The sequence below is a fragment of the Anas platyrhynchos genome, chromosome 9 (genome assembly GCF_047663525.1).
Source record: "Anas platyrhynchos isolate ZD024472 breed Pekin duck chromosome 9, IASCAAS_PekinDuck_T2T, whole genome shotgun sequence".
In the NCBI taxonomy this organism is placed as follows: Eukaryota; Metazoa; Chordata; class Aves; order Anseriformes; family Anatidae; genus Anas; species Anas platyrhynchos.
In genome coordinates this window covers 22,729,138-22,753,630 of record NC_092595.1, presented here as the reverse complement: position 1 = coordinate 22,753,630, position 24,493 = coordinate 22,729,138, and the positions used below count along the sequence as shown (strand labels likewise).

The following is a 24,493-nucleotide window of genomic DNA, read 5'->3' as shown; positions in this document are numbered from 1 at the left end:
TAGCAAGTGCACAAATAGGCAGAATACTTGGTAGGTTTTCTATTACTAGCAAAAACGATACCCATATTTGTAAAGCTGAAAATGAGCTGAAATAAGCTTGTAGGTAAGTGGGTGACAGCATTTACCTGAATAACCTGAGTAGTAGTCTCTTGGCCTGTCAGGATCAGTGAATGAAGTAACAGCACCTAAATATAAGAATAATGCATGCTCTATTAGAATAAAATAATCATAGTCTCTCTTTAAAACACAGAATCAAATTTAAGCAACATAGCCAAGTAGACTAGAAAAATGCAAACCAACCTATGTTCTCCAGAACTTATAATGAGTAATTTTTGCACTGTGATTGTACAGTGGTAAAAATGGGTTAATGCACAGAGACCTTAGAATTGGAAGAACACTGCATTGTTTGTGCTCTGCTGACAAAAATCACCTGTTTAATGGAAAATCCCTTCTTCCACTCTTTAGTCACATAGCAACCTTCACGGAAGCAGGATCTCCACAGCATGTTTCACTAACAGTACCATGGCTCTTATCCCGGAATCACAGAACAATTCTGTTTGGAAGGGACCTCAGGAGGCCCAAAGCCCACTCAAAGCAGGGTCAGCTATGATATCAGACCAGTTTATTTAGTTAGGGTTTTAATTCTGCCAGGTCTTGAAAACATCCAAGGATGGAGACTGCAGAATTTCCCTCTGCAACCTAATCCAATGCTCAACAGTCCTAATAGTCATGATGCCGCAGAACGAGAAAATATTAACTTTTAAGTAAGTGAGTTTACTCAAGTAGGGTAGGAACTCTGATGCTTCGGTCTTTATTTTTCCAGGCTAACACCAAAATGGGATAAAACCTCCCATGAGAATGCAAACATCTGACCAAGTAATTTTTCACTGTACAAACACCACATCCATGGTCAACTTAATGGCACAGTCATAAATAAGGTGCCCAACTTATTAAGTAATTGGACAAAAAGTATTCTGACAACCAAGCCCAGCACAACTGTCGTAACAGGGCTTAGGTTTCTAACACACTGAAGTTTAAGGGCATGTTCATATGAAAGTTTGTAGGGCTATATGTCTAAAGATTCTACCTTTAAAAAATTACTTCTACAATATGAAAAGCCATATCAACTCACTACTGGAAAGCCTGCGGAATCTTGCAACAATTTCTCAAGCATCCCACAATCTTTTTTTGAAATTTAGCAGCTTCCACATGAATGGATGTAAGCAACAGAAACCCGCCATAGAAACACACTGTGTTCTGACAAACATCTACAGCTTCACAACTCCATTTAAAATGACATTTCCATTGGCATCTTACATGAAAGATTTTACTTTAAATGTGTATTTTAAAAACATGACACCTGAAAGGCACCTTTAACACAGGTAAGAACAAGTAAAGACAAAGTGCTTCTGCATTCAGTTTATCAGTGTATCTTTAATCCCCTAAAAACTGCTGGAATTGCCTCCATGTCTGCAAATATATAAGGTTTACTGAATTTTAAGACTAAAAGTGGCTCATGCAGATTTTACAAACCAAACCGAATTATATACCTGCACAGGCTTTCATGATCTTTTTCAGAGGTCCCATGGTGTACATCAGTCCAACAAGAATCCCTGCCAGATGCCCAGCAAAAGAAGTCCTAAAAAAAATGATAATAATAATCTTGTGAGTGATGGAAAGAAAGATTTTTTTGTTCGGTAGGAATCATTTAGGGGAAGTGCAAAGTTTGCTGTAACCCAGGAAGTCCCTGAGTAACTAAGCATGGAAGAGTGACTTGTCTGCAAAGACCCAGGACAATACAAACATGTATTAATTTCTGCTCTGACCTACTAAGTTCGATTTCTAATATTAGTTATTAGTGTTAACTACTGATTAAACCCACATGTGTGGTTTGCAAAAAAAATTTTTTAAACCTTATTCATTTTGAGGAAAAGCTCCAAGCAAACCTCACTCCCAGCTGTGCCTGAGAAGTGTGGCCACAACAAATTAAAGACTGAGCTATAAAGTTAATCATGTAGTTTAATACAGTGCTCCTTACAAGAGTTATTTATTTTCCTCATTTCATGATTTATAGAAGTATCCTACACAATCAATTTGAACTAAGCAACATTAATTTGAATGAAAGTGCCAAGTTTTCTTTCTTCATGAATACCCTAGAAGTGGTGGGTATATACAGTTAAAGAAAAGCATGTAACAAATATCCTGACAAAGACAGAAGCTAATTGGAGAGATCCCTTGAGTTGCTTGTTTAGCAGATAGAATATTGGTTCCCTAAAAGCACTTAAACTTAAGTCTTATTGAGGTAGTAAACTAGTTTTAATTCACATGGAACTTAAATCCACAGAATTGCACCAAAATGTCCTGGTAGGATCTACCAAAACTATTTCAAGTGAAAGCATGAATACAGTACTTTACTACTGTACTATCAATACAACCCCACCGTGAGTTTATCTTAACCATAACTGCATACCCGTTGCAACATGTTTGTAAAACAGTGCTTTCAAAAGTAAAAGAACAATCAGTGAAATACTGAAACCCAATTTTTTTTTCTAGATGTATCAACAATTGCTTTTAAAAACTTATCACTGCCTATTTTTATATGGAATGAAAAGACTTGAAAAATGAATGAAAAATCTTGAGAAATCACCAACATGGAAGCATAAATGCAGGATAAATGAGGAAATTTGCTCCAAGTATCACCAAGTATCAAGTATCAAATATTGTGATTTAATAAATTCATAAACTAATTTTCAGCACTCAAATTAGGAGTTTAGTGAAAAATTCATAACATATCTGTTTTGAATTTGCTGAAGCCACTTTTTTTAAGAGAAAACATTCCTGAAATACACGATTATAAATAAATCAGCCCACTATATTTATAGTGGCTGTCCAAACAACAAATACCACTGTATCTTTTTTTCCCCCCCTTTCCCTTTATAAAGCAGAAAAGGAACTTCTGTCTGAAGTAAAAATAGATTTAAACATACATTTTACATTCTGGTCAAAAATCCAAAACAGATATCGTAATGATACCATATGCACTCATGATGGTAAAACTTCCAGACACCACTAGTAGAAGTGAGAGAAAGCATGTGTCACTAGAGGGAGATAAAGATCAGATTTAAATTCACTCCTTTGCCACCTACTAAACCACAAACTTGAGTTCTGCTACACAGAGTTGCAACTCTCCCAAGTAGCATAAATGTTGCTGTAAAAATGTATAGGTAAGAGGTAGTTAGCAAAATTAGGGATTTATAAACGAACTTATTTTCCAAACAATTTTTTCTGGAACAGATTTTCCAAATTAGCACACATATATCCCTGATGTGGAGAATGCCTGTATGCAAAAAACGTTACATACTTCAAGATGCCTTACACCAGAAATTACCAACATGCAATCGATTCACCTATATTACTGGCAGTGTTTTAAACAAATTTTATGCTTATCTAAGCACAACACTGTTCCACGAAGTCCAAAATCGAAGCCTTTGCTTGCAACACAGTGAAGCTGCGTATTCATACAATATGTACAATCAGAAACCTTCAACTTTCAAAAGTCTTTCGGGGGATAAATTCCACTTCATGTCTACTGAACAGTGTGTAGGCACCTAGTACACTAACCTAATACTTGTTTTATTATATTCAAGGAGAATGCACTAATAATGAAGATGTTTAAACAGCTTGTCCTAAAGCAAACATGATATCAGGTACACTGTCACACATACACGCTACCACTGAAATCACAAAATAAGTATATTTGGTAAACCAAACCTTCATATATCTTGTCGTACAATTTGTGTGGCAAACACAAATACACGACTTGTAATTAGTTAGGAAAAGCAATTATGTACCATAAAGACAGAAACCCTTATATTAGGGAAATGCTTAATGGTTCATCCACGTTAAGCAAACATCACTTCTTACAACAATATCTCAGAACATATTATATTCTAATTTACTCTAATGATGACTTAATATTTTTGTTTTGTTTTGTTTTCTAATGTGTAATCTATAGTATGGAAAAGATCTGTATAGGCATTTCCTAAATGTAACAACTAAAAAACACAGACACTATGCAATTTTACAAAGAAAACCAGTTTTTCTATTAAAAACTTCAAGCTCATGGTAGACATTTTTTTTTTTTTTTTTAAATTTTTATTAAAAGCTCATAATAGAAAGTGATAGGACAATGGGAATGGTTTTAAACTAAAAGAGGGGAGATTTAGATTAGATGTTAGGAGGAAACTCTTCACTCAGAGGGTGGTGAGGCACTGGCACAGGTTGCCCAGAGGAGCTGCGGGTGCCCCATCCTTGGAGGTGCCCAAGGCCAGGCTGGATGGGGCTGGGGGCAGCCTGGGCTGGTGGGCCATGGGCACAGGGGTTGGCTCCAGGTGATCTTTAAGGTCGCTTCGCAACACAAGCCACTCTATGCAAACAAATGAAATAACAACCATACAGCTAAATTCTGAAGTAGTCAGACTGTCTTTTGCAGATATTTTGAGGATAGGTTAGGTTTTGGAAGACTGGAAGGGTATTTCTATACTCAAGTAAGTAACATGAAAAGCAGAAAACAGCTATGTCACGAATAAGTCAGTCAAATCCCCCCCATTCCCTCCTTTGACAGGGCACCAAGGCTCCCAAGGAAGGGAGAAACATCGGACGCCAGGCTGTAAGTGAAACACTGTCTTATGGCATTTCTCTCGAGGAGGGTTTCTCATACACTTTGAGCAGTAAGACTACACTAAGCAGATACATATCTGGCCAAAAAGCCTGGCTTAATGCTTATCAGTGATTCATTATCAAACTAAGGATATGAACCAAGTGGATTTCCACAAGAGTCTATACCAAGTATTGCTTGCAAATGACAACAAGCTGAGAGAAGCTACACGAGTGACAGGAGATGGCATTATAATTTAAAGCAACCTTGACACAGTGACAAAGCATTAGGATGTAATTCAAAGACAGGCATGAAGTTCTGAACACGTCACAGGAATCAGCTATCCGAGCAGGCTGGAGGGGACTGCAGGAGAGCAGCCGGCACATGCAGCGAGCCACACAACAAAGCAGGGCTCAGCAGGCCACACCGCTACAGGAAACAAGGATTTCACTGTGAACACACAGACAGGAGTGCTGCCTGAAAGCAAAATGAAGTAAAACTTTCCACTCTATTCAACAGTGGTAGGTCTCAGCTGGAAAATTAAGCCAAACGCAACAGAACCAAGGAGCCTACGGCTTCTGGGCAAAGACTGAAGGAACCACTATTACTTAGCCCATTGACTAAACCTCTCATGGATACAACATATTTAAATAATGCAAAAGAGCCAGAAATAGGAATGAACAAACTCTGCACCTTCCCAACCCATAGAGTAAATGGTAACAAACACGTTGCAGCAAGAGGCTTGAGGACACCGGAGCGGCAGAGCCTGGAGGGACTGGTCCCCGCACCCAGAGGGGCAGAGGCCTCCCAAACCCTGCTGGGTTCGGGCCCACCTGCCCAGGCTTAGCGAGGGAAAATGTGAGGCTGCTAAGCCCCTGCAAAGATCTGTTTGGTATAGTGGTGATCTTGGGAAGCACATTATACTAAATGCTGATGAGTATTAACATTTATGGTTATAGAAGTATGTGTGTATAGAGATATATGCTTGTCCTTTCGCAGTTATTGCTCAAAGCATTCATTCTGATATCAGATTCATTCAGATCCCCTATAATGTTTCTTATTTAATGAAAATATGTAGACTGGAATTATTCAATATAAGTAAACTGGATAAAATAACTTTCACACATGCGATTAATGTTCTTCTAACCGCATGCCTTACCCAAAGTGGATATTCCTGTTTCCAATGAACTCAAATATAATTGAACCATTAATTCCTGATAATACTTCAGTGTCAATGTCAACCTTCTTGACATTTTACAGTGAATTTTAATTTCCAGTAGACTGGCTTTTCAAAAAATTTGCATAATGGATTTCTGGCCTACGAGGCTGTATGAGTTTTATCTGCTGACATTAAAGCTAAGAGCAAAACTACAACTGTTTCTACAAAGCAGGACAACATACAAGTTTTCAAATTAAATGTCATTTTAGCTGAAGTGAACAAATATAGTTTATAGAACAGCACAAAAGTTGTGTGAAACTCTTGTCCAATCACATTACTAAGGCTCCTTTCACTTGTATGATAAACTCCACTCAAATCTAATCCAGAAAATTGAGGTTACTTCTATTTTCTGCTTTTTGTATATTGTGAAATAATCCTGTATACAGTTAAAAACCCTAGAAGCCATAGAGCAACTTCCATTATCAAATTCCAAAATAGTATTTTTACATTATTTGTAATAATAACAATATCTTGACTTGAATGTATATTTTTCTAAGTTGACTGTTATTAGACTGTTGGACTAATAAATGTTCTTCTGATTGCAACAAGATAAACTACTGCCTTTTCTCCTGCTGAAAAACTGACAGAATTATTGCTTATGGTATAACTTATAGTTTGTATAATGCAAACTGAACTTTGAGTGGGAATAAAAACAGGATTCTTGACTTTTTAAATTGCATGCTTTTTTCCGAAATGTCAATGAGCTTTATCAATATTAAATAATGTTCTCTCTGGTATAAAGAAATTCAAATGATGTCTCATCTAATTTTTGTTTGAAAATGTAGATCTCCCCAGAGATCTTATTTCAACCATTCACTTCATACCAATGATAATTATGCAATATGTCTAAATACCGTTTCCTGAAGAAATCTGCCATCAAGCTGATGCGCACATTACTTGAACAAAATCTTCTAAACAGAATTAACTAGACTTTTCATTTGACTGTGTAGTTTCCATGAAAATTGCTATCATTACAGGAAAGCCATTTGAACAAGATTTACGCTTCATCTATCTTATTCTGATCAGATGTTTACAAGCATCTCGCGGTATTATTTTTATATGAATAATGTTCCAGTATTCTTATACTGAATTCAAATCAACTCCTTGCTGCTACTGCATTTTTCCTGACTTATTTCAATTCTGTGGTGACAGGCACCCAGCAGCACACATGAAAGCAGAGAACAAAAACCTACACCTGTATTACTTCATTTCTCCAATTTCCACCTAACAACAAACCCAAAAGGCTGGTAGGAATCACCATTTAAGTACCCTAGTCTATCACAGGACAAAGCCATTTATTTAGCAACAAAAGTTTGTCGTTAGTTTAGCCACTGTCACAGTCTTCCATGACAAGAACTTACTTCCATCATCTCCTCCACTGATGCTCTGCTAGGAGGCATATAATCACTAAACAAATAAACAAGTAAGGTAAGTGACATACTACAAGAATCTAGGCTGGCTTTATCTTTGAAAAATAATGAATTTCTTGAAACAATAGGATGAAATCCATGTGTTTATACACACAATTCATTTCCATATTAACTCAACCACATAGTCACATGCACATTACAATTTATTGCCTCTGTTTCTAAATTTAATCTTGCTTAGAAAGAAGGGCATGTAGTCAATTTACCAGTGCTAAGCAACCTATCTGAATGCAAATTAAACCAAATTAAATGATTGCATAAGTATAAGACAACTTGTTTTACACAACCGTGTACAGGAAAACACTGCTGCTTCTTTAACTGGAAGTTGGGAATTTGTTACTAATTTTGTAATAAATTGGGAACATAATATAGGAAAGTAAAAGCTGTTTGACAAACCAGAACAACAGAAAATGGTTTTCACCATATAATGCCATTCCCACCAAACCCTCTTTTTTTTTGTAAGCCCTCTTATTCCAGAGGAACAGTTCTCATCAATAAAAAAGTTCAACAGTAAATCTAACTGATAACCGGTGAAGACTCAGTGATATCCTTAGGCATTAAACAAGCAATTAAAAAGGCAGACTAAACAGGAAAATAAATACATTGAGAAGATTTCATGAGGTTAAAAATGTCAGAGCAATGCAAGATATTTTTACTGACAAGAGAGGCCACACCAGGGGTAAAGCTGAGAGGTATACAAGTGAAATAAAAAAAGCAGAATTCAAAACCAGATTTTTCAGAATGTTCCTCTACTTTCAAATATACATAGATGTTTTGGTTTTTAATGCAAAGCTCATTATTCCTATTATGTTTACCTCTTTTGACTGTGATTTGCTTTGAGACTGAGCTCTTTTGGATCCTTGAACCCATACAAATTAAGCAACTAATATTCACTGCTGATTCATAATGCGTTACAACTGATTTCAATTGTCAGCCATGAATGTTTGTGACAGAGATCTGCATCTCAGTTCGCAAGATGAAGACTTGCCCCTGTGCTATTGGTCTTTAACTGGGGTAGTCGGGTAGTTCTCAGTTTGCTAGGTCACCTAGTTTTTTGAACATCTTAAGTTGCCAAAAACAACCTGTAAAACTAGCTCAGATCAACACTGTCAATATAGATTATTCAGAAATAGTCACGTATCCCATGGTTAGGTTATTTTACTGAATGTGCACGTGCCTTTCCTTGACCATCAACTTTTCATATCTTCCCTCCAATAGTTCACAATACCTTCCAAACACGGTACTACAGTTTCTCATTTTGAAACATGGTCAAAAGGTGTTACAGAAAAAAGCATAGTGTAGCCCCAGTGCACAATTTGGGTATCAGATAACTACTCTTACTTCATAAAACATTTCAAACTACTTCAGAAAACCCAAATCTCTTCTACTAACTTCAAAGAATTAAATGCACTTACCCTGGGGAAATTAAATGAATAGCCACCAGCTCCACCCAACAGGCGTATTTGCTGGATATCTGCAATCCAAGGACACTGCTGACTCTTCCTGGATTGTAATGGTTGTTAAGAACTTTCAAAGCAAACAAGACTCCTGCGAACAAGAACAAATCACATCAAAAGAGAAGTATGCGTGCCCAAAAAAATGAATAGTGACTTAACTACCAAAATGAATTATTTACTGAAACTGCAATACCATGCAGGTTCACAGCACCAGGAAGCAATACTGTTGCATGCCAGAACAACAGCTCTAAGCTGTTTTGTCAGTGATAATTTTCAGTCACTTAAGAAAAAAAGTATTAAAAATTTACATATGACAGCCAATTTGAAGTTGTTTTTGTTTTTTAAATGCACCTATTTACTGTAGTTATTAAAGTAATCAAAACAATAGAAACAAAAAGTTCTAGTTATAATAATGGACAAAATTATTGAACTCAAACTGTTCTGTGCGTTGAGAAAAGCCATGACTGAAAACAAGACAAATGCATTTGTGAAGCTCAACAGTAAGCTCAAAAATTCAGAATTAATGGAAAAAAATCTTACATATGCTCCAGATCACTTGTTTCTGAAAAGAAAAATTAGATAAATCACCTTTAAACACAACAATTTCCAATTGACTCCCACTGTTCTATCATGCAAGTAAGAGCTGATGTGATCGAATTAATTCACATAATTTATCAGAACATTCAACTTTTTTTGAAAAAGTTACTCTGGAGAGAAATCTAACACAATTGCCTGAAAAATCCACAGAATTGAGAAGTAAAATACTTTAATATGGAAAAGATAACCGAGTTGGACACGAATTCAGATACGCTAAATAAAGAAAATATGAAAAAGGTTCTCCCCCTTCTAAAACCACAGAAAACATGAAATGGCAAAACTCCTCTATCCAGTGATGTAAATATTCTTATTTTAGGAACAAATTTAAAAAGAAATGCTTTTATGCACGCACGCACACACTATTTGCTGCTGATAAAACTGGACATGGTTCAGAAACTATAAATTTACTCAAGGGGAGAAATATTCGATAGCAGTACATAGTTCAGGAGTTGCCTCTATCCAATTCACCCTTGACTCACCAGAAACCTCTATGCACAGCTTCAATTAATTTAATTTTATTTAAGGATTAAGCACCTATTGGAAGGGCCTATGCCTGCTGTATTGTCATGTTCCTATTAGGGGGACAAGGGCCTGGCCTATTTCATCCAGCTGCAAAAGAAGTAAATAAATAATCCAGTCATCTTAAAACTCCAAGAGCCCAGATTGCCAGGCTGACCCTTTTGCCAAGCAGGGCCCAAGGAATTCAGGACACCCAGCTGGAGGTCCAGGTCAGCGAGGCACACGGCCAGACACATGCATGGATGCAGCATCGCTATGCCAGGGACAAGGCCGAGGGTCTAAGCTTAGAAGCAGCTGCCAGGCAAAAGCTTCTCAGCTCTTTTCCCACCAGCTTGAGATGGCTTGCAGTGTCCCATATCAAAACTGTCCTTGAGCAAGGCAGCCAGATCCCCTAGACAGAGGAAGAGGTTGTGCTCAGGGCCGTTACAGCCATGACAGAGGCCAGTACTAGAACCGGGCCTGCCTTGTTACCAAAAGGTGGGTGACCAGTGAGTACTGAAGCTCCAAATGAGCAACTACCAGGATGTTTCAGCCTAGTGCTGCCCTGAGTACCACAGGGAAACCTAAAAAGCATCAACACCTTCCTCGGAGATAGAATTAAATGGCAAATCCCCTTTTCTAAGTCCCAATGGTATCAAGGAAAAACCCTCTATGTACCTAGGAGAGCAGTGCTACTACTCCACTTCAGACTTTCTTAAAGGAATTCATCAACTTGAAACCCTGACTTCCTAAATAAGAAGATGTGACCATTACTGGAAGATGACTACAAGCAGCTGCTTGATTGTTTCTAGCAGAAAAATGAAGACAGGCATGAACTGTTTACAATTTGAAGCTAAAGGCCTGACTTATAGTGCACAGCTCACACCAGCAAAGATGCTCAGAAAAAATAGTCAAGCAATGGGCTTTTCTAGAGCCTACTAACAAGCATCATGAACATCAGCAAACGAGAAGTTCCAGGCTTCGGCTAGTCAGTGACACTGAACACCAGTTGGAACCATGATTTTGCAGAGGTCATCATATTTGTCATGTTTTGGGGTAAAGACTGTGCTGATCATACAAGCACGTACTCACACCGTGTACATCCCCAGAGCACATGCTTTAAATAAGACAGGATTACTTCAGTGACATAACATACGTGCATACGGCTGGACAGGTGTCCATCTGCTACATTCAAAAACATTGCTAATACCTATAAATTTTCATTTTCACATATTTACATTGGACCAACTTACCTGAGAAACCCACGGCACAATTCATTTCATACGAAGGATCATTCAGAATTTTCACAAGCATGAATTCCAGCGCCATATAAACAACTCCAATCAGCACTGAAAACACGGCAATTATATAAGCAAACCACACACTCTTAAGCTTTCTTTCCAACATTATCCCCTTCCAGAGCATGGAAATCATGTTATAATACAAATGCCAATCGTCTGCATGGTGGACAGGAGAAAGCAGTAAGCGCTGCCAATTCTGTTTGTAGAAGCCTTCGTTGACACTGATACATACTTCATGCAGCGGTCTCACAGGATTCAGAAAGAGAAAAATATTCAGTACAAGCACTGCAAGGGTAACAGAAGGAATGTTCTGAAGTCCAACTTGAGAAATTTGATAAAGCAGCAAAAGCAGTCCAGCATTGACTCTTCCCTGTCTTCGTTGCATTATCACTTCTTACTCAAACGCAAAGTTGATCTGATTTCTAGACTTTTGTTCAAATCCAAGACCATACACGTTTGGGAAATTCTGAAAGAGAAAAACAACTGTATTATAATACAGAAACAAGGGCGTTTTCAAGCTCAATGCAGTTAAGAAAACATAAATTCTTCAATTTCATCAGCTGAGACACCTCTTAATCAGAAAAAAAATCAAGTGAGAAAAAAAAAGTCACAATTTTTAAACCAGTTTAAGACAAATAAAATGGATTTATACAGTTAACCCAGACAAGCATTATGACAAAAAGGAATCTGCAACCTCCCTCCAGTGGCACTCGACAGACTATTTCATCTACAAAATTCCTGGGTGTGCTAGACATCTTTTCACTACTACCGTGATTCACTTATAATCTCTAAATGTTCAGGCAGGAAACTGGTTAAAAAAAAAAAAAAAAAATCTTTAGAGAGCCTCAATTTTCAGGCCTCCCATCTTTGCTACGTGTAATTTTTTTCATGATTTAATCCCAACTTTTATAAATACTCAGCACAAGCTCTGAATGAAAATTAAAAGTTACTCTTTCAAAGAGTAACACAGACACAGCTACATATCCTAACAGTAAGCTCTGAAAATTGTTCTTGTTTTTGTAGTCTACAACTCCAACTAGGGGGTACTTGTGCTGGGAGAACACAGAACAAATGGGCACAGAGACTGTGCTGTGGACCTGCCTACAGATGAAAGGAATGACAAGAAATTTGAAGTAGGTTCTCAGGGCTGGCCAAACTTGGCCGGCACTATTTTTACTTTTCAAAACTCTCCAGAAGGGCACAACAAGGTGGCCACACTTCTCCACTTATAGGATGCCAGTTCTTTGCTCAGCTATTAAAGACTCACAATTCATTACTCAAAACTAAGCGGAGCCAGCAAAATACAGTTATTCTTCCAAACTTCCCCATCAGGTTTCCGCTGAAACTTCCTGAATATCCTGATACACACACAATTCTCATCTTAGCATCCCATTCACTTCCTTCTCCATTAGATGTTAAAACAGTTCAAATAAACTATCAATATACTTATTTATTTTGGTTAAATTCCTTTCCAGCTCATCAAATCAAACACTCCCTCTGTAAGGATTTTTATTTTGGATAAGCAACCACCTCATTCTTCTGGAGAACAGCAGGAAAAAACAACACCTGTATAAGGGGGAAAGGCCAACAGCTCCTGATACAAAGTTTAACATCCCACATTATTCCTAGCAGGATTTACTAAATTTGGCTTTTTTTACAGACAGCTGCTACGTCTGCAAACATTTTTCTTTAGGCATTCAGAGCATCATTAATAAACTGAGAGGGAAATCACCTCTGATTTCTGTCATCCTATAACAGCAAAAGGAATAAAGAGCCTGCACAGGGTTGAACATCTGAAAAGATTGTCTCCAGCCCAGCCTATCTCCTCTACCTAAACGTAAGCAAAAGCAGTACATGCTTCCGCAGCAGTTCACCCAGTACAGTAACATCAAATAATTGATCAAATTAAGTTTAAGTCACTCCAGCCTCTGGATTTCTCTTCAAATTGCATTTGTGTGTAGTATAGCACTTTAAGAGAAGAAAAAAATGCTGGCATTCTCAAAGCCAGCGCAGTAGAACAGAATGCAAATAAACTTATTTGTTACAATGAGAGGAAATTCACTGCATTTTTTCCCATGGTCTAATCTACGAGATGCTCCACAATGCCTCGGCCCTGTCCAAAGCAGAGTGGAAACAGCAGAAACCCGCTCCGGGCCAGGCTTCCCAAGCACATAACCAAACCGCACTGGTACCTTCAGAAACTGGTTTCAAATCCTCCTCATTTAACTACAGAGACCACAGCTGCAGTCCCTACGAAGTCCAAATGAGCTAAGGCCTCTTAAAATGTAAATCAGTTGTTGTAGAGGATAATCAACATTGTCAGCTGTTGTTTTAATGTCGATGTTGTAAGCAAAGCCCTTAGCTAATCAGAAACTTTAATTAATGTCATCCTCTCTTCCGTATGACATGCCAGGTGTACCAACCCTCCAAAATCTTCTTGCACTCATCTGCCCAACCCTCTGCCTTCTCTTTTACCACTGCCACAGCGGCATTTTCCCCACCCCAGAACGGCTGACAAAAACCGTTGAATGTAAAAGTCAACATGGCCTGGGCACAAGTTCTGTGGAAACCCCGGAGCGCTGCCGTCCCGCATTGTTCACACCGCCAAGTAATTCACACTCCTGCTTTTTAAAGGCTTTCCCCCCTTTTGATGGTCTGCGATTCCCAGCATTCACACTTCCAACACACGTGCACCCAGGAAGAGCAGCCTGCACGCAGCACAGCTCAGGGCACGCGCTGCTCCACGCTGACAGCTGTGCTGGGTATTACAAATCGCTCCTGTTACTGGGGGCACAAACATAAGCCAAGACACACCATGCATTTGATTATAAAGGACAAATACATAAAGAAAGAAAAACTAGTTATTTCAGAGCCTTCTGGAATGCAACTCACTTAAAATCTACAGAGCTTTCAACTGCTTGAACATTCTTCCTCAGCCTCTACTTTGTTTATTAAAAGCCTAACGAGACTCAAAACAATGAAGCATTTATTCCTTTTCTTTTGAAAACATGCCACCCACTTCAAAATGTACAAATTTCCAGAACAGACTTGAAATGGACATTTGTCTTGCATTGAGACTGCCACGTGTCTGCATTTTTGTCACCTACTCAAGATAAATGTCCGAACTAAACATTCTTGGAATGTATTTGTTTGTTTTGTACTAACCAAGTGCAATGCATTTCAGCTTTTATTTTTACTGTGACAAACCCCCTTGCTTGCTTGGCACCCCTACAACATTACGACCTCATATTACTGAAAAATCATGTAATAAAATAAATATTTTAGTAAATACCAGTTAAAATGAAATGTTACGCGGTCTCTTCCTTCAACTATAGTTTGAAGTTAGACGAAAAGAATCTCCTTACACCCTTGTTCCCCCCAGAATGGACAGAACTGTAGATGCTCTAGCCTGAAGTTTTCATTTGTATTTCTGTGAAACAAAACCCAGCCCACTGTGCTTCTCCTCCATAATCACAATGTGATATAGGCCTAGGTTTTATGAATTGACAAAAAAGTGCGACCTGGCTTTTCATACAGAGGGTGGATACAGCTGTGACCTACAGATTTTGCTTTTACCTGCATGGCACATCCTGACCTCAAGAAGCCCTGCCAGCTTCTCTCCAGAACCACTGGGCTCTTCTTGCCTTCCAAAACTGTTTTGTAAGGAGGAACCTCAGCACTGTGGAACCTCCACTGACAGAAAAAATACCAGTGTTAATGCTTTTGTTTGGCTTGGGAGTCTGATTTTGAAGTGAACCTCTCCATTGCTCCCACTGGTTTCACTTGTTCTCTGCAGTGGGCACGAGCTGTTTGGTCTCTTTTCAGGTTGAGACAAACCGGGAGATGTGCTCCAGGAAGGAACCCCGGGCATTCCAGAAAAAAGTGGGCCTTCTGCTTCCAGGTACAGACTGCAGCTTGTCCAAAGTAACAAAACAGAACAAAACAAAACATCATCAAAAACATACACAGACACATCAGGGTGAGAGGGGCAAAGGTTGGATCCTGAGCAGAACCTGTAAGAACGCTACCTGTAAGCTCAACAGACCCATAGTACTTGCCTATGAAGATGCAGTCTCGGGGTACAAAATCTTACCCAAGCAAAGAACAAAACAGAAGTAGCAGTGGTTTTAAGGCAAAAGGAGGGTCCTACAATGGAAGCACAAGCAAACTGCAAACACTTACTATTGTCCTCAAATTTTGACAGGAACAGAAGGCAGAATAAACAGAAAAACAAATCAGTGCAAGCAAAACCTCAACAATCTGAAACACAAAGAACCAGCCCGATGATATTTAATATGTATGCAAGCAGAAGGACAACCATGGTCGGTCAGTTACAATAAGCTTTCAAATATACAGTCAATTACATAGTTCAGGGCAAAAAACAAGCTTCTGATGTAGATACAGAGGTAATTAATTTATAGAGAATAACTTCTATATTAATAAAATGGCCATTAAAGGCCATAAGGTGCTTCCATTCACAAAATACTGAACTTGAAACTGAAAAACAGGCAGCATGACAGATCAGAAAACGTCAAAATAAATCAGGAACTACCTTGCTGATAGGAAATAACACAAAGTGAAATATTAACATAAAATGACTGCATTGAAGGCTATGTCTACCACTAAGCTCATTCCTTCTTGATCTTTCAGTCTCTCCATTACCTTTCAAAGGCAGGCACTGCCGAAATGGATACTTTGCTCCCGTGCCTCAAAACTAAGGTGTTATCTGTGGTGAAAAGGATTTACCGGTAATACACATACTGGTCATATTCACTGCCTCCTCCTCTGGAGACAAAGGTCACATCACTTTTCAGAATGCAATATAAATAATCTCCCCAAACGGAACAACCTAATGCTGTCTTAGGTCTATCCCTCTCATGAGTCTCTCCCTCTGGATATATACACATACACACATGCACACCCCCTTTTCACGGATGTAGCTTAGTTTAGTCACTAAGTGTAGTTATAGCTTTCCATCAAAAAGAGTAGTTTGGGCTTATCTAAGTTTATATAACAGGAATTCTGCTGCCATTTCAGTGTAAAGCAGACAAAAAAGCTGGATCCTTTATAGATTTTTAAAGTTTACATTTTGTGAGTCTACATTTTAGTAACTCTCCTTAGAAATTAAGTTCATTAGCAATTACTGTTTTCTTTTATTGGAAAAAGCCTGTTCAAGATTCAGACAGAGGCCACCCAACAGCCATGAGCCACCACTGGTTTCATTGCTTTGGAATCCTAAAATGGAGACAGCCCTGTACCTCTGAATTTATATGACACATATAATCAAACAGATAAAAAAGAAGAAAGAAGTCAATAGAGTGTTTCTTTCTTTGAAAGCTCAGCTCTTTTTGAACCTCTGTGGTCAGTTGGTCAGAGTTACTTGCTATTATAATGCCATTTTGCGGGGGAGACAATGGGCATACTAAGCTCCTTCCCAGTTTTGTGGGAACAAAGTGACACAAAAAGATTTGACAAACATGCTTACTACCCCCATCTCATAACAGATAACAAATAACTACTTCTCAAAATGCTAGGATACACCTGAACATATATAAATTAAGCTAGAGAAGTAACATCACCATTTACAGCTGTATCACTGCTGGTGGTGAGGGGGTGTGGGCTGTGAACAGATACACACTCACCAAAACAAAGGGGATTCAGATTAGGGCACAGCCAGATTTTTAACTTCGTGGATGCTTAATTACTTTAAATAGGGACAGGATTTTTTTTGGATTTGACTGTAATCTTTATACAGGTATAATAAAAAACCCGGTGCAGTTAGAGCAGAAGCGCAGCCTCCCCTGCTCAGCTCAGGAACTAGGAAACGACCCGTGCTTCCCTGACTGCTCCGGAAGGCCCTCAGGAGCTTCGTGCTTTGTTTTTATTGCTTCAGGAGCCGTCTGCCCGCAGTTCGGAGCAGCAGAGCACGAAGCCGGCCTCGCCATGGCAGCGCCGCAGCCCAGCGCCCACTGCCCGCCCCTGCGCCCCTCAGCACACGCGCCCATCGCTCGGCGGGCTCTTTGTTGTTGTTGGTGAGCGCTTTCAGAGCAGAGGCGCCTCGTTCTGGTTAAAAAATATAGGAAAAATGTAAACAACGCCCCTGGATGCTTTCACGCAGCGCGTAAAGGCGCTGCCCGAGGGGGCGAGCTAACACCCCCGCTCCATGAGGCTCCTCGCACGGCACCCGAGCGGGCGCTGAGGAAGAGGAGAAGGAAGAAGAAGGATAAGAAGAGGAAGAGGAGGAAGAAGAGGGGACAGGGGAGGAAGAGGCGGAGGGAGATGAGGAAGCGCCGCGCCCCCCACCCCCGGCCCGGCCCCGCCCCCCCGTCCCCTCCCCTCCACTCACGCTCCCCGCGCAGCCCCGGCCCCGCTCCCGGCCCCGCCGCCGCCCCACGTGACCCGGCCGCCACTCGGCGCGCAGGGATCCGGGTTCGAGACCCGCCCCCGCCGCTCCCCCTCAGCCGCGCCTGCGCGTTGGGGCGGGGCGGGGCGCGGCGCCTCACAGCGGGGGTGGGAAGATGGCGGCCGCGCGCTGCTGGCGGCGCTCGGAGCAGGCATAGCGCGCCGAGGGCGGCGGCTGGCTGAGGCGGGGGGGCGTAGGGCCCGTGGGCCCCGCATTTCGCCTCGTAGGGAGGCTTTGAATTGTGTCAGTACAATAAATTGTGCGAAAATGCCGCCTACTGATACTTAATCCAATTAAAACGCATAATCAGGTTCTTTCTGAAAACCTCCTATATACTCAAGCACTGGTTCAATAAGTTTAATACTTCAACGGCTTTGTTAAGTACTAAAGGTGCTTGGATGAACACATTAGTTTTATTTGTGTGGAGAACTGCTCACCGGTGTTTAGTGACTCCCCAAATTTGATGCAGATACCTAGGCTGTGAGCTTTGTTACTAGCATTCAGCAGGGAATACACTGAGCAAACGATAAATGTCTAAAATAATAGGTTATCACAGAAATGTTGGCAAGCTGGTGGTGCAAATATGTGACTAAAAATGAATCATACAAAATCCATAGCCAAAGCTACTTGTAAATGGCCCTATTTTGCTGTCATTTATGTGGCACTTAGGTTTCAGAGAACATTTTGGCAATTCATACAAGTATGTCATAGAATTTATATGAAAATTGTATTCTGCCCTTCCAAAAACAGCACACAGCTCAGCAGACTGGCAGGCATGAAAGAGGCTGAATTCCTAGAAATAGGGTGGAGATCAAGTTAAAGGAGCAGACTGTGCCAAAACAAGCAACTTCAGCATAGTCTTCTCTTCCAAGAATGAACAGAAGCCAAAAGAGGAGGGCAGATTCTGTGTGCCACCATTTAGACACGTTATCTTAAACTCTTTAGTTTTGGCACATTTAGATCTGTTACCACAATTAACGCTAATCATAATAATTCATAGAAATCACAGGGTGTGGGAGTTACAAATGCCTAGACTGATAGATTTTCTAACATACACCAGGTTTTCTGTAATTGGCACCATTTTCTGTAATAGTGTACTCCATTTTCATGCAATCATAATTCCAGTCTATAATTCTTAACGATGCAGTATTTATTGCCTGTGTGCAGGTCCAGATCTTATTACTGGATGTACAAGTCTTGAGGTTGTGGTTCTCTTCTGGGACCTAGAAGATCCTGACTTCATTCCTAATTCACATCCTGTGTTATCCCAAGCAATCTTACGTTTTCTATCTTTTTGGGCCCTTACTGATAAGTCAGGAAGAACAGAAGTCACAGGAACAATGGTAGGTGAAGTAAATGAATGATGCTGTGATCATTTGGCCCCATATGTAGAAAACCACTGTTCTTGTAGTTTTTACCCAAGTATGAGATTTGACACTGCATTAAGAACTGAAATACAGATTTTCCTCCTCTTCTACAAAAACTGTTTGCTAAACAAGACAATCAAACAAAACCAAACATCTTCTGTATTATTTTACTTACATAAATATCTTTAATTATTTTTTCTTTAAGAAAAAAAATCTGCTTTCTATCCTTAATCTCATGCCACCGTCCACCTCATGGATTTCTTTTACCTTTTTGTCTGAAGGTTTATTTTTCTTATAATAAAATGGCGTAAAATGTAAAATGCTGTTTTACAAACTACAACTTTTTAATGGAGAGTTTCAATAAATGATGAAATTTATTTCTTTAGCCATGCTTATATATTTCGTGTACATGAGATTACCCAGATGCCCTTAACATGGAAGATGTTTTTGAGTAAGAACAGCAGTCTGGTTAGGCTGAAGAGTTGGCACCTAGAAAGTTACCTGAGTACCTGTAAGACAATGTCCCTTTCAATTTAAGCAGCTTTTTACAGTATAGCTTCTGTTTCCTATTTTTGTCTGAGCTGACTGAAAGAAAAATCAGTAGTTTGAAAGAAAATAAGGGAAAAATAAACAAAAACATCATTTTCATAGCCACGTACAGTTAGCACAGCAGTGACGCATATGGTTTAGTACTGCTTACGCCTTACTGCTAACTATATAATCCATGAAAATATTTATATTACAGCTATTATCACTGTAAACATTCAACTTAGTCATATGTTGACCAATAATGAAAAAGTGACATTGAGATTTTTCCCTTGCTTAATAGCACAAGGTTTAAACGGGTTTTAGGAGCAGTAGAGTATTTTTCTGATAGTTATACTGAGTCTTTTTTATCATAAAATAATTGGGAAGGAACAGCTTGCTATGGAATGCGTGGATGCAGATTAAATGCATATCCGAAGGATATTTTTTTAATTAATGCTTTGAATCCAATAGCAGCATGTTTGAAACACTGTTTATGTTAATCTCAAAGAACTGGTTAGGACTAGCCTACAAACATCAGAAGAATGTCTAAGCACGGCTAGAATAAAGGAACTGTGTGACTTTCTTATGACAGTATTTACAAACAGTAGAAGGAGAAGTAGTAGCCCAAAATTTGATACACAGGATATCATGCATCTGTCAGAAAATTAATTAAATACAGATGATTAAAGGACTGGTTTAAATATGTAATTAGTTTATATACAGCTATTTTACCTCTGCTACCATTCTGGTTCTGAAAACAAAATGATGCTTTGGAAACTGTGGAGCCAAGCCCTTCTGAGAGATACATACGGAAATATGATCTGATAACAAATGTTTTGTGTGAATTCAGGGCTTAATCTTTTGGAGTCTTTGATCTGATAATAACTTTGTCTTTGTCACGTAGCCCACCCATACTAGCTTTTCTTTAGCTGGTAGTGTACTTTCTCCAGTTCAGCTGTCACCATCACTAACGCTACCACTTTATAATATAGTGTGGACAAATGGTGTGAAAAATGTAGATGCTTTGTCTCCAGCCTGTAGAGATAAAAAGGAATATATCCTGGAGGTTCTTGATCTGCACATACAGTCTGCCGGAAGGAAAAGAAGAAACATCTGTTGAAAAATAAAAGAGTCTATTGGTCTGAATATGGGCCGGAAGAAATGGACTAACATCAAAAAGGTTTCATAATGCTTACATTCAAAGGGCCTTTGATCATCTAGTCACCTCCTGCTTATCCAGATACTTCTACATTACATTGGGAGACTTCAGTTAAACCAAAGCATTTTCATCCTTAAAATCCTAAGCTGTTGTATGTCACCAGTGGAGAACAGAATAGAGCAAAAGACAATGTTAAGGAAATGAATGTGTGAAACATGCCAGGAAGATGGTACCAGACAATCTCTCTACTCAACTAAAGGGCTTTATAAAAATAAAATAAAATGAATAACTCAAGGTCACCGGTGAAAACAAGCTATAATACAAAAGTTTATTGACTGTGAGATAATAAGACGGTAACCTGCAATCACCTAAAATTGATTTAAAAACATGTAATGAATATGCAAACATATTTGCTTGACCACAGGAATCTTAATAATCATTACTGAAACAGTCTGAAAAGTTGTTAACTGTAATAATTCTATAGGCAGAAAGTATTCTGTTGAATACAGTTCTTTTTTCAGTGGCAACATAATTTACATCTCATCATTCACAGTTCATACAAAATGCAAAGCTAAATTATATTCTGTTGCTGGCAGAGTTTTTGTTAATACTGTAGCTGTGAAAATTTTGTGATTATTTCCCATTTCTATAAAGCATTCACATAATGTTTTCTTTTGTGGAAACATGGGTTTTGATCCAATTTTGTACAAAATTTTAACTGCTTTGTAGCAAGGCTGTGTCAGTAATCTGGTGACATTTTTGTGCATGCTGTTGGCCTGTGCAGTGCCAGGGCAATTGAAGCAATGTGCTCGCCTGGAGTGATGAAACATCAGTTTTTAGTACTCTCGGGTTCCCAGCTCTTAGTTGGGCTAATCCAGAGGCAATAGTGAAGGGCTTTATCTGGCACTCCTTACAAATAAGGATTTGTCAAAGATAGTAAAGGAATTTCTCCAGAAATTATAGTAAGCCCCTTTTTGGAAGTCTTTTCTTGTTCTGTATTTGTTACAGATGTAGGAGTAGAATTTGTGTTCTTCACGTTTTTGTCTTTTTAATCTAACCTTGGATGTACAACATATACACTCATCAACTCAATACATATAGCATGTGCTTTGCAGAGAGGCTGAGAGGCCGGGCCGTGGGGAAGCATTTGGAAGAGGGGCTGCTGCCTTTTGTCCGTGAAAGACTGGTCCTGAAAATTTACTTCACGATTCTGTCTTTTTTTATTTCTGATTTTATACAATGAAAGAAGCTGAATTTCCCTTGGAAGTTTGAATCCCCGAAATATTACATTCATAGCTGAAATGAGAATTGCTAGCTTGTTTGCTTGTTTTCCTGTTTCAAGCAGTCTTTAAGTTATGTTCAACAAAATTAAGCCTAACCAAGGCATCTGTCCTGGGGAGTGCACTGACAGGCCTTAATTCCCCTGATCGGCCTCACCTGGGTTCCCCCACCCACAGGCACCACCCATGGGCCCAGGAGCCCCATTTCAGGACAGCCCCAGGCCTTGGGTTCCCCTTACTGTCCTCAGCTCTACCCCAGCTCTGCCTGGGGGCCCTGCTGGCTTAGGCTGGGCCTGGCATGGCCTGGACTGAGCCCGCCTTGTGGGCACACAGCTCAGCCTGGCCATCCTGGGGCTGTGCCTGTCCTGTGTGCCCTCAGCAGGACTGATCCTGGCCATGTCCCGCAGATTTTGTAATCAAAGCTTGGCTTCTGGCCTGCCTCGTCACTGTGGGCATCCTCTGTCATCTGGGCTCTTGTCTGAACCTGGCTGCCACCCCTGGGCCTTCCCTGCGCCTTCCAGCGTGACCAAGGGGTGAATGTGATACTCGAGGCAGTGGATCTGAAAGTGATGATTCAGAATTGGTAAACTCTTTTTAAAGCATCTATTTAATTTCCTTTGTTGGTGCTTCTGCTTTTAAAGCATTCAATAGAAATGATAAAGCGTCCTCAGAAAGGAGAAAAGCAAATTGAATGAAGACCAAACTGGTTTTATGGCACATCTAAGTATTTTTAATGTAAGCTATACTGCAAGCATTATAATGAAACGCTGTAACACTATTGACTTTTACCAAACCTGGGAGTTGCATTGTATTCATAGGTTGTAGCTAGGTCTGAATGAGGTTCTGACCAAGAGAAATTTCATTTCTACCCCGTGGTGGTGGTGTGTGTAAGGAATTTTCTGGCAAGTGTAATATATTCTAATTAATCAGCTAATATAGATAGAGATGCTTTCAGGCACACGAGGCCTTAAGTTAGCTCTGAAAGAGAAGCAGGAGACTTCAAAATTAATACAAATTGGGGGCAATTCTTGATTCTCTTCAGAGCATACTAGAAGTTGTACATAGCAGCTGAGTGGCAATGGCTTTCTCTCATGTCTCCATACGAAACAGGCATCAGTGTTTAGGCTGGTTTCAAACAGTAAGTTGCACACCTGTTTTTGTGGTAGTGCTGTTGGTGTCCAAAGGACAAAGACAGGGGCATGTAGTACCTCTTGTTGGAACCAGCACATACAGATGGAAGTTCTGCTTCAGACTTGAAACAGCAGTGGGAGATGCTTTGGTGTTGCATTTTTGTGCCTGCCTCTCGTGATGCCCAGCAGAGGCTGAGAAGTGATGTGCTATGGTGCAGTCACTGTGCCAACAACTGCAACACCCAAGAGGCTGCTGTCTGCCTTCTGTAGCTTATTTTCCCCTTTGCTGGAGGTGATTGCCTGTCACTTGTCTACTGATAGAGCTTTCTAGTCTTCCTTAAACAAAAAACACAAGGGGAAGGGCTTTGGGACCTGGCTGGGGCTGTCTCCAGGGCCTGGGTGGGGCTGGTGGTGGTAGGACTCCATCATCCTGCTGAGAGGAGGCAATACAGCTCTGAGCAAGAACAGGTAGTGCAGCCTGGAGCTGTATTACTTGTCCCACAGACCGTCCTGAGAGCAGGGATCTCACACTTCAAAGGCCATCTCTGGAACAAAGCGGAGTCCGGGGCAGGGAACATGCAATTGGTGTGGAATGAGCTCCAGCAAGGGCATAAAGATAGTGCTGAGCCTCCCACGTGGTTTTTGATGTGAACTTTCTAGGACTTGTTGAGGTTTCTGGGGATCTTCCAGCTTTCTAGGTAGAAGGGCAGGTTTTTCAGCAGTTCCAAGGAGGCAAAGCCTCCTACTTCCCAAAGAGCCAAAGAATTTCCTTGGGGATTTCCCTGGGGACTTCTTCCTCCTCTACCAAAATACATGTAAGAGCATATTTACAGCTTTTTCTTTCAGCAGCTGTATAATCTGTATTTTTCTGCTACCTGTCACATTTACTTCAGTTATTCATTGTTTTTTAATCTTGATTTCTATCCAATAAGCTTGAGAAATAAATTTTTAATTACTTTTCTTATTCTCCTTACTGGCTTTCCATCTGTAGAATAATGGTCTCTGGCAGTTTGTTGGCTTTTGGCATTGCAGAGTACCTAGATCAGTTGCAACAAGGTGACTCAGCGTTCTGCACAGCCGCCTGCGAAGACTTCAGCCAGGCCTTTGCTTGATTAATGAGCTTTGGCCTGCTCTTGAGATAAATTCATGCTGGATTTTGCCCAAGGCCTACAGAGTGGGCACTCTGGGGAATTTAGTGGAAGAAATCTGTACTTGAAATGACTTTTCTTTTAGATATATTTACTTAATGATTGCTTGAAGGTAATACCCACGATAAGGGGGAAAGGTCAGTCAAAAATGTAAAGAGAAGTGTGTTCATTAGAATTTTCCACCATTCATGTATTAAAGCCAGTCCTCTCTGAGGGAAAACTTTGGCGTACTCCCTACCGGGCCAAGCCCCCGAACTAGGTGGGAGCTCAAAAGGCATCAGCTTGTACAGGCATGGTGCCTTTTTGAGGTGGCATTTGTGAC

The 24,493-nt window shown here is 39.9% G+C and overlaps 1 protein-coding gene across 4 annotated transcripts in view; it reads right to left on the bottom strand.

Annotated features, from left to right (window-relative positions):
• RHBDD1 (rhomboid domain containing 1) overlaps positions 1-17,631 on the bottom strand; it is a 34,338-nt gene extending 16,707 nt beyond the window's left edge. Inside the window, exons 1-5 of one of the 4 annotated variants that reach the window (XM_027464411.3) lie at positions 17,503-17,631; positions 11,109-11,622; positions 8,719-8,851; positions 1,551-1,639; positions 126-185 (exon numbers count right to left, since the gene is read on the bottom strand). In XM_027464411.3, coding sequence (XP_027320212.2) covers positions 126-185; positions 1,551-1,639; positions 8,719-8,851; positions 11,109-11,541 — 715 coding nt within the window. In that variant the 5' untranslated portion in view covers positions 11,542-11,622; positions 17,503-17,631. The other 3 variants (XM_013104256.5, XM_005024606.6, XM_013104257.5) reach the window with 3 other exon arrangements.
• Positions 17,632-24,493: the final 6,862 nt, after the last annotated feature.